General features: G+C 42.1%; 1 protein-coding gene across 1 annotated transcript; it reads right to left on the bottom strand.

Annotated features, from left to right (window-relative positions):
* Window positions 1-255: 255 nt before the first annotated feature.
* YIPF7 (Yip1 domain family member 7) lies at window positions 256-14,770 on the bottom strand. Its single transcript, XM_054383151.1, has 5 exons — window positions 14,655-14,770; window positions 13,073-13,239; window positions 11,208-11,353; window positions 5,418-5,599; window positions 256-681 (listed from the first exon to the last, which is right to left on the bottom strand). The coding sequence occupies exons 1-5, from the start codon at window positions 14,768-14,770 to the stop codon at window positions 519-521; spliced, it is 774 nt and encodes a 257-aa protein (XP_054239126.1). The 3' UTR covers window positions 256-518.
* Between the last annotated feature and the right edge of the window lie 232 nt (window positions 14,771-15,002).

Raw genomic sequence — 15,002 nt, 5'->3', positions numbered from 1 at the left:
CCAACCCCCCACCCCCCCCAAAAAAAAAACAAACAAAAAACAACAACCTCACACACATAAATTCTGGTTATCCATTAGCAATCATACAAGATGGCAAACTGCTCTTTCTCAAACAAATCAGTGTAGATTTTAATTTGATTCACTAGGTCTATTCAATATTTACATTACTGCTTTCCAGTTAGTCTCTGGTATATGCATTATAGATTAAATACTCAGAACATTTTTTTTAATTATAATTTATTATTTTTTCCCCATTTTACTACAGTCTCCAATGTGTTTTTTTTTCCTTTAAGCTGTAAGACTTTCAAACCATCATTATTGCAGCCAACTACCTGTTAGCTTCTTTTTTTCCCCCTTTCTTTCATTATCAGTCATTAGGCAAGTAAAAGGTAAGTCATATAATCTAATTTTGTTAATGGAACTAAATGCAACTGCAGGCAATCTAAAAATAAGTAAACAACCCCTGTTCCCTGCAACAACCATAAACAGGCTATAATAAGGCTGCCAGAAAATACAGCTCAAAAAACTGTTAGAAGTGCAAAAAGTCCATAGAGTAAAGCACAGGGGTAGGCAATAAGAAGCTGTTGTCCTTCCATGGCTAATGCAGAGGTAAAAATTTTGGAGGCTGACAAACTGCACCATCCAACAACAAGCAGAGCTAACAAAGTTCCCAGGGTCCCCCTAGGAGAAAAGACAGAAGAAACATGACAGAGTCCATTCATGAGCAAACCTTATTAGCAAAATCAGAATCTTACTCAAGCTTATGCCTAGCATCTTGTTATTGATAAGGAAGCACTGACTGGAAGAACCAAGGACTGACTGACATAATGAAAGTCAAGCCTGAGAAACAAATTAAAATAGTAACAGGAAACAGAAAGGTAATTTCTGCAGCATGGATAAAAGCAGCAGCTTGGTCAGAAGTAGAGTGAAGAGGACAATACATTTCCAAATAAATCTTCTGTGGCTCCAGCAGATGCAGCAGCTAGAATTAATTATAAAGTTACCAAAGATCCTATTACAGCCCAAATCGTCTTGTAGAAGGAATGGCTCCTTTACCATGAGGGTAGTGGAACACTGGAACAGGTTGCCCAGGGAGGTGGTTGGGGCAAAATTGTCTGAGAGCAAAAGGAAGGTGTTTATGAATGACCAGATATTGCATGGCCACAGCACAGCCTTGTTTGTGGGATTGCATAAAGTGCATTTCAGCAAAGCAACCTAAGGATAATTAAGAGAAACAAGACTGGAGAAGAGAAGGCTTTGGGAGACCTAATAATGACCTTCCAGCACATGAAGGGAGCCTACAAGCAGGATGGACAGAGACTGTTTCCAAAGGCCTGTAGTGATAGGATGAGGGGCAATGGCTTGAAACTAGAGAAAAGCAGATTTAGATTGGCTATTAGGAACAAGCTCTTTACCATGAGGGTAGTGAAACACTGGAACAGGTTGCCCAGGGAGGTGGCTGGGGCCCCATCCCTGGACATATTCAAGGTGAGGCTTACTGACTGAAGGGGGGTTGGACAAGACAACCTTTCAGGGTCTCTTGCAACCCAATGCAGTCTGTGAATGTGTGAATCATGTGCTATGGAAAACACCTGGAGAGCATCATGAGATCTGCTGCATTACACTTTGGCTGTGTCAATATGAAGGACTTTAACAAGGAATGAACCTCTGCCACTTCCTAAGGGGCTTCCTGGTGCCACACTCCTCTGAAGTATTAGCAAAACAGAACCAGAAGTGGGAAAATGACTACATCCACATACTTGGGTCCATTTGCAAGAAATAATCTCCACTAATATTATTATTGCAATTAAACCATGATGAGTAAAGCTCTCCTTATTTCAGTATACATCATGCAATCACATCACATAAGAAAGTTCATTTTAGATAGCTCATAGTGCATTATCTCCAGGCCAGTAAGGTACTTGGTGTTGTCAGCTTTTGAGACTTTGAGGGAGGAAAGAGAGAATTGATTTTAAGGTGACTCAGCACCTCACTGCAACTTCATCCTGCTAAAAATAACTATTAAAGAGCATGTGAGTTAATATCCTCATCTTAAGTGCTCTTTAAACCTACACAGTGGCATTCAGAGAAATCACCCTGGGCTGTGTGAACCAAGATCTTGGTCTCTGCTCCAAGTGGAGATGTTAAGATGCTGACCTGAACAACAGAAATTTAGAGCTGGTGTGGATGAGTCTTTGAGCTGGTACCCATGCTGGCAGAGGGCTGGGATGCGACAGGAACATACTGTGTGGTGACAATTTTCAGCTAGTATAATGCCTCTTTAGGGGGCCATCTCAAAGCATACACTTTAGAGCTGTTCTGCCTTGCACTGAAGTCCAATGGCCTCTCATGGTTTGCTCCAGAACTGGCAGCGAGCAGGATGAAAAGGACATAAAACCCTATTGGAGCCAAGAGATCTCTCTGTGCTCTCATAAATTCACTCCTTGATCTAACAGCATGTTGCTGCCAAAAGGAATGGTTTGGCTTCAGCAGAGAGTTCCTGTCTGGAATGTCCATGAAAGCCAAATCCTCGAGCAAAAGGCAGAGAGAATCATTCAAGTGTTTTGGTTGGAAAAGACCTCCAAGATCATCGAGTCCAACCATCATGCCAACAGTGACTAAGAAGAGGTCTGAGGGTGTACTGACATGAAACTGAGCTGTGGGGACAGACATGAGTGGATCCTCTCTACCCCTCTCTCTCACAACCTGCAGATGGGTCCTTTGAATCAACTCGACTGGGTCTAAGAATTTCTTCCTCCACTCTTGCACTCATTTCCTTTACTGTTTAGATAAGGAAATGGCTTTGTCATAGTAATGAATTGTTTGGTTTATTCAGAGAAAAAGTCTCCTGCTGTTTCTCTCAGAAAGATGGCTTGGTCAGCTTGTCCCACTCATGATATCAGCAGAGAAAGCAATCTGGTTCCATACAAGTTTGCATAAGAGAACTCTTTTCTCTTTGAGGATATTCAGCACCCAAAATGTTCCATATTTTGCTTTTTTATTCAGGTGCAGTGAAACAGCTAATCAAGAGAACTGAAAATTGCTGGATTAGGATTTGTCTCTGCAATATCCCTGCTCACTACAGGGGTGCTGGACTAGATGACCTTTGGAGGTCCCTTCCAACCCAAACCATTCTATGATTATCTTAGAATGTTTGCATTGAATTTACTTCACACTTTGAAATAGACAAGAATAACATTTTAACAAATATTTAGGAAAAAGAAAAGATATCATGAATGCATGACTGGTTTTCCTTTGCCTTTTTAAAGACATTTAGGCATTCAAAATGTTGGATGTTTTAAAAGTTGCCCCTTCATTTTGGTTGCTTGTTTGCAATAGTGAAACCTCATCCTGGCTGTGGTCAATCAGTTTCATATAGTGAATGAGAAAGGATTGCAGAATCCTGGTGATAGGCACTGAATGTTAGCAAATAAAGGTTGATTTTTGTAAAGGCTGTCAGAGAATAGCACCTAGAGATCTCCAAAAGATTTGCTTTCTGTAAATTAAAAGCATTTTACAACCATGCAGTGTGTGATCAGGGGATTCCTTGTACAGACAACAGTACCCTGTGCAGTTGTAACAGCTGGTCTGGAGTTTGCCCCATCTGTGCTGTAATTATGCATCTGCACCTATTATTAGCGTGGATTATTAAGCAAGTTAATCAAGAAAATATGGGAATTGTAGGAGAACAGAGAATAAATGGTTTCTTCAGTGTCACTACTGTTCATCTCATCAAGGAGAGCTCAGGATCATAGGACCATAGGATGTTAGGGGTTGGAAGGGACCTTTGAAGGTCATTGCATCCAACCCCCCTGCCAGAGCAGGATCATACAATCTAGCATAGGTCACACAGGAACACATCCAGGCAGGCCTTGAAAGTCTGCAGAGAAGGAGACTCCACAACTCCCCTGGGCAGCCTGTTCCAGTGCTCTGTGACCCTCACAGTGAAGAAGTTCCTCCTCATGCTGAGGTGGAACCTCCTGTGCTGCAGTTTCTATCCATTACCCCTTGTCCTATCCCAGGGTGCAGCTGAGCAGAGCCTGTCCCCTCCCTCTTGACCCTCAGCCCTCAGATATTGAAAAACATTTATTAAATCCCCTCTCAGTCTTCTCTTCTCCAGACTAACCAGCCCCAGGGCTCTCAGCCTCTCCTCATAGGGCAGTGCTCCAGTCCCTTCATCATTCTTGTAGCTCTCCTTTGGACTCTCTTGAGTAGATCCTTGTTTCTCTTGAACTGGGAAGCCCAAAACTGGGTACTTTAATACATGGAATATGGGTCAAGTTAAGCCACCATACCACCACAGAAAAATCCAACAAGGATTATACCAAAACCATCATCACATTATATAATTTCCTTTAAAATAATATATACAGACATGAAAATGTTGCTTTTCAAAAAAAAAAAAAAAAATCAACCCCAAAAACTCAAACAGGGGCATTTTCTTTTTCATCAGCTGCCAAGTCCCATACATTACAGGCTGGTGAGTGAACACCAAATATTCAGGAGGGGAATCGTTATTAATAATGTGCTAATGATGGATAAAAGTACTGCTGAAGGCCTTCAGGCAAGACCTGGAGCTGCCTTGTACTTTGCTGCTTGTGAACAGAGAGGTAAACACAGCCTGTATCTCAAAAGGTTTGCAGAATGAGGAGGAAGGAGAGGCTTGCATACAAATTTCCTATTTATAGGCATGTTGCTGAACACCACCAACCCCCCTGCTCCACAGGCACAGATACATATGCCACCACACACTTGGGTTTGCAAAGTGTTCAGTTATTTTCAGGGTTGCAATTACACCACAACTAGACCTCAGAGTACACCACTCTTTTACATCTCAAACACTTGTTCCAATGCTCCAAGCCTTTTCAAGAGTGGTTTGTTTCATTCTGCCACACAGGAGCCAGTCTATAGAAGGAAATGAAGGCTAAGAATGAGAGCCTGGTGCTATGATTTGAAAAATAAATAAACAAAGGAACAATCTTAAAGCAAAATCTGGAAAAATCAGGCAGATACCTGCTATCAGCCACGTATCTGATGTCTGGTTCAGATATTTCTGCCACACAAAAAACACATCCAAGACTACTGCAAAGATCAAAGGCATTCTCTTACTTGGAGTAAGTGATGGAATTAAGAACTTACTAAAAATGAGCATGGATTACCCCTCTCAAATATCATCCAGTTTTGTCCAAAGTAGTATTTCTTTCACTGTTTCAGCTGCCAAAATTCACTACTTAAACCATAACAAAACGTTTTGCATAACATCAGCTTTCTGGCTTACTTTCCTCCCTGTGATGCCTGTTGCCATAGACTGGTGCTTAGCACAGTGAGAAGGGGACTGCAGAAGAGGACAGGAGCACCATGGGCAGCAGGCAATAGCTCAAGACACTTGATTCCTGTTGCCATAGATTGGTACTTACTGTAATGAGAAGATGACTGCAGTAGAGGACAGGATCACCATGGGCAGCAGGCAGTAGCCCAAGACACTTGCAACACAGCCATGTGAGACTCCTGAGACGCTCATCAAGTTCAGTAGGGCGTGCATAGCAAGGCACCCGATGGCACTCATGCCATACACATAGCTGAAATGAACTTTTCCTGCCTGGAACAAAGATGAGGAGGTATGAAGTGAACAAGAGATTGGAAAGTGGTGGTAGAAGACCTAAGACTAACACTAGGTTTGTTGCCTTTTCTTGCTGACACCCTCTCTCTGCTTCACTGACAGCAGTTCGGTTGTAAGCCACTGTGGGGGGTTGAAATCACCCCCAACATAAAAATTGCCAGACCAGCTCCATTGAAAGCAAATGAAGCTATATTTACAAGCACACTGAGATCTAGAAATATGAAATGCAATGAATATGTACAAAATATACAATATTTATGTATATTTACAAGCAACACAAGAACACCCCTGGACAAAACCAGGGGTTATTAACAGCTTCCTCCTCCCTGCGCCTTTCCCCCCTTGTACAAGGTAAAAGAGAGAGGAGCAGAGAGTAGCTTTGTTAGTACTTAACCACAACAAAGAACACAGTCAAGGTCAGAAACAGCTAAGCAAAAGCCAGCTAATATCTGCCAGAGAGAAGGAAACCAAAAAGAAAGAGTGTACACACCTGATTTTATGTTAGCTACCAGGCCAAGGGATTATTTAGATCTTACCATTATTTTCTTTTTCACATCCAATGGTGATTTATTTATTTTCTACCATTTTCTGTTCGAGACCTGTGGAAAATTTTAGGCTGTGGCACAGCCTAAAACTGCCACAGCCACAGATGATACTTTTGGGTGCTTTGTGCATCAAAAAAACTTCAAGGTAGAAAAGTGTGAGAATGTGCTTGTCACTAGCCTGAAGTTATCAGGCTGATTCTCACTCCTGCTGTCTGTGACAGTAATGGTTGGGGTGACTTGGAAAGGTCTAACTGGTAAGAAAGTGAGATGAAATTATGGAAAGCACACTTTAGTGTCGGGAAACATCTTTCCAATGGGTGTATATGGGGCTGTGGGAAAGTGTGCTAAATGAAATGATGACTTAGTTTAGTTGATATGCTCCTCATTTTATTACAAATCTCCAGCCTTAAGAAAGCCTTCAAAAAAAAACCAAATAAAACCCAGAAAAACAAAACAAACAAACAAACAAAACTACACACACACATACACAAAATAAACAAAAAAACCCCACCAAACCAGTAAAGCTTTGCTGGAATTGTGTTGGATTCCAGGGTGAATATCTCCATTCTTCCCCCTGACATCCACAAGAAAGGCACAACTCTGAGGTTAGATCAATACAACACTCTTGTTTCAACATAAACCTGAGCAGGAACTATCAGCTTGTGTTCTTTTCTTGTTCCAGCAAAAGAAAAAAAACCCAGGTGTTTTTTTTTTTTTTTTCTTCCAGGTTTTATTCTTTTTTGTGAATTTAGTGCCTGTGAAAGGTACCAGCCTGACAACCTGGAGCCTGATGGTTTCTGATTTACAAGGCAAGCTAGTATGATAGGCAACAGTGGCCACAGTACCACCTATTTCTTCATCTCCTGCCCTCATTTTGAAGGGCTACCTCCAGGCATAAGGGCATTACTCACTCCCAGATTGATGATGGAAATTGATCCCTGGATGTCAGCAGTATTTGAGTATTTATAGCAATGTAGTGGGGAGAGCTTAATCTAGTGATGACACCACCTGAAAGTTCCAATGTTGCAGGTTGGTGACAGCTCACCAGCTTCAGTTGGAGATCAGTGCATGCTTATATGAAAGGCAGCCTCAGGTACTAAGACCTGAGACTCTACATCTACACTGCCATCCTGTTTTCAGCCTGGCTTGGCTCACTTCTGAGCTCTCCTCTGGTTCCAGTTCTCAAAGTGAGGCCAAACACAACCAAGTTGCCTACAGGCTCACAACGTCCCACATGCTGGCTTGTTCATCATCCCTGAGTTCCACCATAAAGGAATAACTTATTCCTGAAATAACAGTGTATGAAACCTGATCTAGTGTGAGATGTCCCTGCTCATGGCAGGGGGAGTTGGAACTAGATGATCCTTGAGGTCCCTTCCAAATCTAATAATTCTAGGATTCTATGCTCTTCCTACTTATGCCAGAATTTGCATACTAGTGGTATAAAATAATCTGGAAAAAATTGCTTCATGCCTAGAGGGAGAGAGTGTGGGAGAGCAATAGCAGCTTTGATTATTATCAATTACAGTTGCAGTCATGGAAGCTTTGCAGCAAGTTTAACATCCACCATGGTTTGGGGCAGCCTCTCACAGAGTCACACGTACACACACAGAATGATGGGGATTTGAAGGCACCTCTGAAGATCATCTAATCCAACCTCACTGCTAGAGCAGGGTCACCTAGAGCAGGTTGCATAGGAAAGTGTCCAGGTGAGTTTAGAATGACTCCAGAGAAGGAGACTCCACAGACTCTTAAGGCAGCCTGCTCCAGTGCTCTACCACCCTCAAAGTGAAGAAGCTTATCTGGAACTTCTTGTGCTCCAGTTTGTGTCCATTGCCCCTTGTCCTGTCACTAGACACAACAGAGAAGAGTCTGGTTCCATCCTCCTTGCAGTCATCTTATAGATACTTTACTAGAAACCAATTAAGAAAAGCTCTGTCTCAAACAGATGTAACAATAGCTACAAGCTGATATTTTAGACTGTTTCACTGCATTTAATTATTGCACACAAAACTATTGACAGAATCACAGAATTGTCAGGGTTGGAAGGGACCTCAAGGATCATCTAGTTCCAATCCCCTTGCCCTGGGCAGGGACACCTCACACTAGATCAGACTGCTCAAAGCCACATTCAGCCTGGCCTTAAAAACCCTCCAGGGATTAGGCTTCCACCACCTCCCTGGGCAACCTATTCCAGTGTCTCACCACCCTCATGGGGAAGAACTTTTTCCTAGCATCTAATCTAAACCTACCCTCCTCTAGCTTGGATCCATTCCCCCCAGTCCTATCACTACCTGACACCCCAAAAAGTCCCTCCCTAGCTTTCTTGTAGCCCTCTTCAGATATTGGAAGGCCACAATAAGGTCTCCTCAGAGCCTTCTCTTCTCCAAAGTGAACAACCCCAACTCTCTCAGCCTGTCCTCACAGGAGAGGAGCTCCAGCCCTCCTTAGTTTAAGATGAAGAAATTACTGAGACACAGCTGAAGGGAGCAGTAGCACTAGCAGCTAACTCGGTGAAATGTTTGCTTAGTGGTGCAGGGGAGCGAGAGAGAGAAACAGGCAGCTGAACATGTTGATTTCATTTCCAGTCTTTCTTAACATATGTAAATATATTGACTCACACACGTGGGAATACTCCCAATCCTCAGTGATGTAAGCAAAACCAGAATCAGTCTTGATTAGTCTGGCAGGCTTTGATGAATGGAAAGAGCTAAATCTGTCCTGCGGAAGGAACAAGGTTAGAGGAAAGTCAGACTTGGTGTGCTTGTTCACATCTGCCTGGAGTGGGGGCTACTATCCTTAGTTCAAGTGGATGGGGAAGTCTGATTTTGCACAAATGACTATGTAAAAAGCAAAGCAGCTGAGACTCAGGTTTCCTGCTAACTTTCTCCCTGATGTGTTTCTCTCTCTGCACTGGAGCTGCCGTGTTTTATGCCAGTTTGAGGAAGAACAGGCCCTGCTGCCAGGCTAACAACCCTTTCCTCTTTGCCTCTGTGCTCTGAAAGAATTTGAAGAATATTTTTGCACATTTTTCCATAGTTAAAAAAAAAAAAAAAAGAATTTGAAGAATATTTTTGCACATTTTTCCATAGTTAAAAAAAAAAAAAAAAGCTGAAACTAAATAAAATGTATAAATTATTTTTGGAAATCTCTCAACCCAAATTACATTCCTGGCACTATTAGAATTATTCAAATACAGAAGGATACCATAGCTGAAGAGCCTCTTTAGCATTCGAATGAATCTGAGATAACATGAGCAGCCTGAATGTGGAAGATGGCCTGTGGTAATCCCATAGACCTATTGCTGTGAAGCTGTGGCACAAACCCACCAGTATATATCAGAGGATTTCTGCTGGCCTAAAACTGCAGCATTGAAAACAGTTGGTTATCTAGTGGCACCTAAAATGCTTAATATCCCACAATAAATATGGTCAATGAAGTGCTTCATTTCAGTAATTGTAGTTTAATTCATTATAATTGTTAATTCATTATAATCAAGGGAGCAAAACCAACAGCAACTTTTTATCTTTTTTTTTTCCCCTCTATTCTTTCTTTCTTTTGGCTTTTCTTCCATTTTCCTGATTAGAATAAATTCAACACTTTCTACTTTTATTCCCCTCATACCTTTATTTCTCTGGGTGGAAAACAGCCTGTCTTCCCTAGCTTCTAACTTCCTTTCCCTTTTTTTATTCCCTCTCCTCCTGCCTCTTCTACCCTTTTAAAAGATTCTTATTTTTATAGGGGCATAAATAATAATAACACTTGCCATTTATATTGCAGTTTGTGCATTCAAGGTACGGCACTGACACTGCAAATTGAGTAAGAACTTGCAAGAGTCTTCTGATTCAGCACTATTTATCACAGAGGAAATGGAGAATTAGAGCCCTGTTTCTCTCACCTCAGCTGCAGAGCAATAAAGCCCTTCCCAGAAGGGTCCCACCTTACCCCTGGTCTGATGAATTGCTGCCAGCAGTCCAAGCTGTACTTCAACAGCACTGGAGAGCCCCTGTTGTGGGTGATAAATAGATGAATTTGGAGCACTGTAGAATCCCTGTTCAACTTTCCTCGTGTAGGAAAGCTGTGTTCATAAAGGGGAAAGAGGTTAAACACAGGCTACTGCATTTTATTTAGCAGATGATGTAGAAAAAAACCAATGTTAACTAAGAAAGGATTAGCAACGCTTGGAGGAAGGTACTGCAATTTTCAGGTGGGAAGGAAAAGGCTGTTTCAGTTTCCTCTTCCAAATCATTTCAGTTTAATGAATGTTGGTTGCATTGTTTGTTTGGTTGGGTTTTTTTCACATATCCCTGCACTCCCTAAAGGATCACTGAGAGAAGATGTCATGGGGTTAAGCACTGGAAGTCTTAACCATAGAGACAGAAAAGTCCTCCAGGGGTTAGACAGTCCAGAAGGTAGACCCAAGAGGCTGTAATTTTATTAATCAATGCCCTAATTCTGCTCTCTCTTTATAAACTGGCAAGGACAACTCAGGCTCTTTCCTCCCTCCTTGTGGCTCTCCAGTTTTGGGCTCCCCAGTTCAAGAGGGACAGGGAACCACACGAGAGAGTCCAATGGAGGGCTTTGAGGAAGCTGAAGGGACTAGAGCACCGCCCTATGAGGAGGCTGAGAGACCTGGGGCTGGTTAGTCTGGAGAAGAGAAGACTGAAAGGGGATTTAATAGATGTTGATAAATATCTGAGGGCTGGGGGTCAAGAGGGAGGGGACAGCTTCTACTCAGCTGCACCCTGTGATAGGACAAGGGGCAATGGATAGAAACTACAGCACAGGAGGTTCCACCTCACCATGAGGAGGAACTTCTTCACTGGGAGGGTCACAGAGCACTGGAACAGGCTGCCCAGAGAGGTTGTGGAGTCTCCTTCTCTGGAGACTTTCAAGCCCCATCTGGATGTGTTCCTGTGTGATCTGTGCTAGATTCCATGGTCCTGCTCTGGCACGGGGGTTGGACTCGATGATCACAGGATGTTAGGGGTTGGAAGGGACCTCCAGAGAAGGAGACCCTGAAGGCTTCTACCACATCCTACCATCAGCAACGTTGCTCCAAGGGCCAAACAGAAGACCACAGGTCCGGTGAGGTCTGTTTCATTCATAATGGTGCCATCTGCAGGCTTCAATGGATTTAGAACTGTTAATGTTTTCTGCCATATATGCTCAAAATTGATTCCAAGTTCTGCAAAGAGAAATTCCAGGGCTGTTAATTGCTCACAAGAAAACAACACTTTTATAGAAAGCCATTAGATAACCACAAAACCCCCCAAAGAAGCAAAGAAATTAATCTCTTTAATAGAGATGATATTGTAGGATGGTGTATTCTGTAGTGGGAATGTGATGTCCTTGCTAGATACTCAGTATATCTGAGAGTCAGCTCTGGTTCTGAATTGGAATAGTAATTTATTAAATTCACTTTTAGGCAGTGAACCATAATAAAATAAAATAAAATAATTTTAAAAAGCCCTCAGCATTTTTGAGTTAATATTTGGGTTTTCCTATATTTAAAACTCATCTATCTAATGCCAGAGAAACTTAGATGTTGAAAAATATGTTAATTAAGAGTAACTGCAGAATTCAAGATACTCTAGAACACCAAGGACAGAGATAGATGCTTTAATTCTGGCAAATCTGACAAGAGATGTGTCTAAAGCCTGAACTGCCAGAAGCACTTAAAAATGACATTCTTCCCTTCAAGGCAAGTTAATAATACTTTGTACTGTGCTTTATAGGCTTTTTCCCCCCTCCACTTCTTTTGCATTTGAGAAGTAATTATTGAAGACCTCTAGAAACAGAACAATATTCTTCCCCATTAAAGTTGATGGGAATTCTGGCATTAACTTCACCAGGGCAAAGTTTTCTCTTTGAACTGCAGAAACACTTCAGCTTGCAGGACTAATCATCTTCCCTGAGATGCTCCAGTCAGTGAAAACTTAGGTTCAGAAGTTGGTGCCAGAATTACTGAGACTGACATTGCTTGATCTGTTTGGAAAGCCAAATTTTGACCTTACTCCACCAATCCATCATCTTAAGCTGAGCCCAAACACTATATAAATGAAATTATCCTGTATTAAAATGTCTATGTCTTTAGTCAGGTGTATGTGGTACACAGATAAGAGCATCTCTGAATCCCTGTGGATTAGAAGCAGTTGCCTTTCAACATCCTTTTCACTGGGTGAGTTGCATGTGGAGTTACATTCTTGGAGGTCTAAGAGTTAGAGATCTAGAAATTATCTGTATCAGACTGATATTGATTGTTTTAAGGCAGTAGTAAAAACTCCCCTTCCAGTATGCAAAAGCAGACTAAATCTTCTATTCTGATTAAATAATCACAAACAAACTCTCCCACTATTTTTTTAATGCAGCACAAGTAGATTGCAAGCTACAAAATCAGCCACTAGCTTTAAGAACCATCAAACACAATGATATTGTTCATTTAGTTAAAATGATCAACTAATTGAAGCTGAAAACAGCTTTCCCAATTCCTTTCTCACTGAAGCAAGCATCCTCAAACTATCACATTTATTACTAGATATGCAAAAAAAAAAAAAAAAAGGTTATGAGCAGTATTTATTAATTATAGATGTTCCAACATGCATGCAAGATAAACGCTGGGGGAAAAGGGTTTGGAAATGGGAATGCAAAACTTGCTGTAATGCTGTCATCTAGTGGCAGATGAATGTATGCTGTATGTGCCATAAGGCTGAACAGAAATATATCTCTGCTCTGGCAAAGGAAACAATAAGATAAAATAAAATGTAGGTTTAGGGGCCAGGGGCAATTGTCTGAAGCTCACACAGCCAAGCTTGGCACCTCTGGTGATGCTTCCTAGTGACTGCCACTAGCTGGCAAGCTACAGGTACCCCCAGGACCACACGTGCTGACCATGGTTTTATTTTACCTTCCAGCAAAGGTGGCTCCTCATCAAATCCATCAGCATAATCAAGGTGAGAGAAAGAGTTGGGGCTGTATGTTGGCTGCAGAATCTGACCTGTGTAACTCTGGGAGGATGGAAGCATTTCTGATGGGGCAAAAGCGCTGGCTGCAGATTGCTCTCCTGTCTGCCTCCTAGGACAGCGAAAAGCAAAGCACAGCAAAATGAGTAACTGCACTGATCAGCTTTGCAATAGCTTAAAGCTGCTGGTGTGCCATGGTTTAAATTTGCAACGGTTTTCAGTTTAAGGAATTTGGAAAAGTTTCTGGGCACAGTGACCACCAAGTGTAGGGAATGCCAAACTGCAGACTGTGAATTTGCTTCCCTTCATTGCAAGCCCCTCTGAACCCAGGCATATCTGAAGATCATCTAGTCCAACACCCCTGCTAGAGCAGGGCTACCCAGAATAAATCACACAGGAACATGTCCAGATGGGTTTTGAATTGCCTTCAGAGACAGAGACTCCACTACCTCTCTGCACAGCCTGTTCCAGTGCTCCATCATCCTCACCATACGGAAGTGTCTCCTCATGTATAGGTGAAACTTCCTGTGTTCCAACTTGTACCTGTTGTTCCTTGTCCTGTCGCTGGGCACCACCAAAAAGAGCCTGGCACCTTCATCCTGACACCCACCCCTCAGATGTTGGTAAGATCCCCTCTCAGCCTTCTCCCCTCCAGAGTAAACACCTTCAGGTCTCTCAGTCTTTCTTCACAGCGGAGGTTCAAGTCCCACACTCATCATCATAGCCCTCTGTTGGACTCTCTCCAGCAGATCCTAGTCACTCTTGAACTGGGGAGCCCCAAACTGGACACATTATTCAATGTGTAGTCTCACTAGGGCAGAGTAGAGGGGGAGAAGAACCTCCCTAGACCTGCTGGACACATTTCCTTAATGCACCCCAAGATACCATTTGCCCTCTTGGCCACAAGGGCTCATTGCTGGTCCATGGAGAACTTGCTGTCCACTGGGACTCTGAGGTCTTTCTCCATGGAGCTGCTTTCCAGTAGGACAACTCCTAGTCTGTACTGGTGCCTGTTGTTATTCCTCCCCAGATGCAGGACTCTGTACTTGTCCTTATTGAACTTCATGAAGTTCTCCTTCACCAGCTCTCCATCCTGTCCAGATCTTGCTGGATGGCAGCACAGCCTGACAGGGTGTCAGCCACCCCTCCCAGTTTTGTATCATCGGGGAACTTGCTGAGGGTACTCTCAATCCCCTCTTTAAGGGTAAACTCTCAGAACTTCTTTCCCTATAGAAAAGGGCTCCTATAGGCTGAAGTCACCAAAAGGCTTAAAAAATGTGAGAAAAAAAATGAAATAATAAGATTCTTCCTGTCTTTCTACTGCTCTGGCTCATATTTCTTCCCTGGTGTTGAACATGCAATCCTTTTTTGGCAATTGTATGCTGGGTTTTGTTATTCATTTCATTTGAGCTTTGAGATGTATCACCTTTTCTATCTTTTTTGTTTTGTTTTGTTTTGTTTTTAGGGGGGTTTTTTTGTTCATTTGTTTGGGTGTTGGGGTTTTTGTTGTTTAAATACCATACTTACTTTCTGCTTCCACAAAGATTTTCATTAGACCCATAACTGTTGCAACCTTCTTCTTGGTCATCTATGGTGTAATTGGACTGGTAAAAGTCGAAGTGAAACTGCTCAAAATTTGACATTCTGATTGGGGGGGGGAGAAAAAAAGTGATTGAGAACATCAATAAAATAGACTTTGCAACAAAGCCAATATCTATGGTTGGAACTTTCCTAAGGAGCAAACATCAAAGCCCTAAACACAAGAGAATCTTTCTGTAGAATATCATGATAATTTGGAAGCAACAAAAATAACTCTCTGGGTGTTTTTTTTTTTTTTTTTTTTTTTGTTCTAAGAAGAGAAATTAATCTCCCGTT

Source organism: Indicator indicator, chromosome 8 (genome assembly GCF_027791375.1).
Source record: "Indicator indicator isolate 239-I01 chromosome 8, UM_Iind_1.1, whole genome shotgun sequence".
In the NCBI taxonomy this organism is placed as follows: Eukaryota; Metazoa; Chordata; class Aves; order Piciformes; family Indicatoridae; genus Indicator; species Indicator indicator.
Note: the sequence above shows the minus strand (reverse complement) of the source record. Positions and strands in the feature narration are given on the sequence as shown.

Coding starts and splice junctions, on each gene's coding strand:
- YIPF7 (XM_054383151.1), bottom strand. CDS start 14,770: ATGTCAAATTTTGAGCAGTTTCACTTCGACTTTTACCAGTCCAATTAC. Junction 11,354..13,072: donor GGAGCCACCTTTGCTGGAAG/GTAAAATAAAAC, acceptor TTCTCTTTGCAG/AACTTGGAATCAATTTTGAG. Junction 682..5,417: donor GCAGTCATCTTCTCATTACA/GTAAGTACCAAT, acceptor CTTTTCTCCTAG/GGGGACCCTGGGAACTTTGT.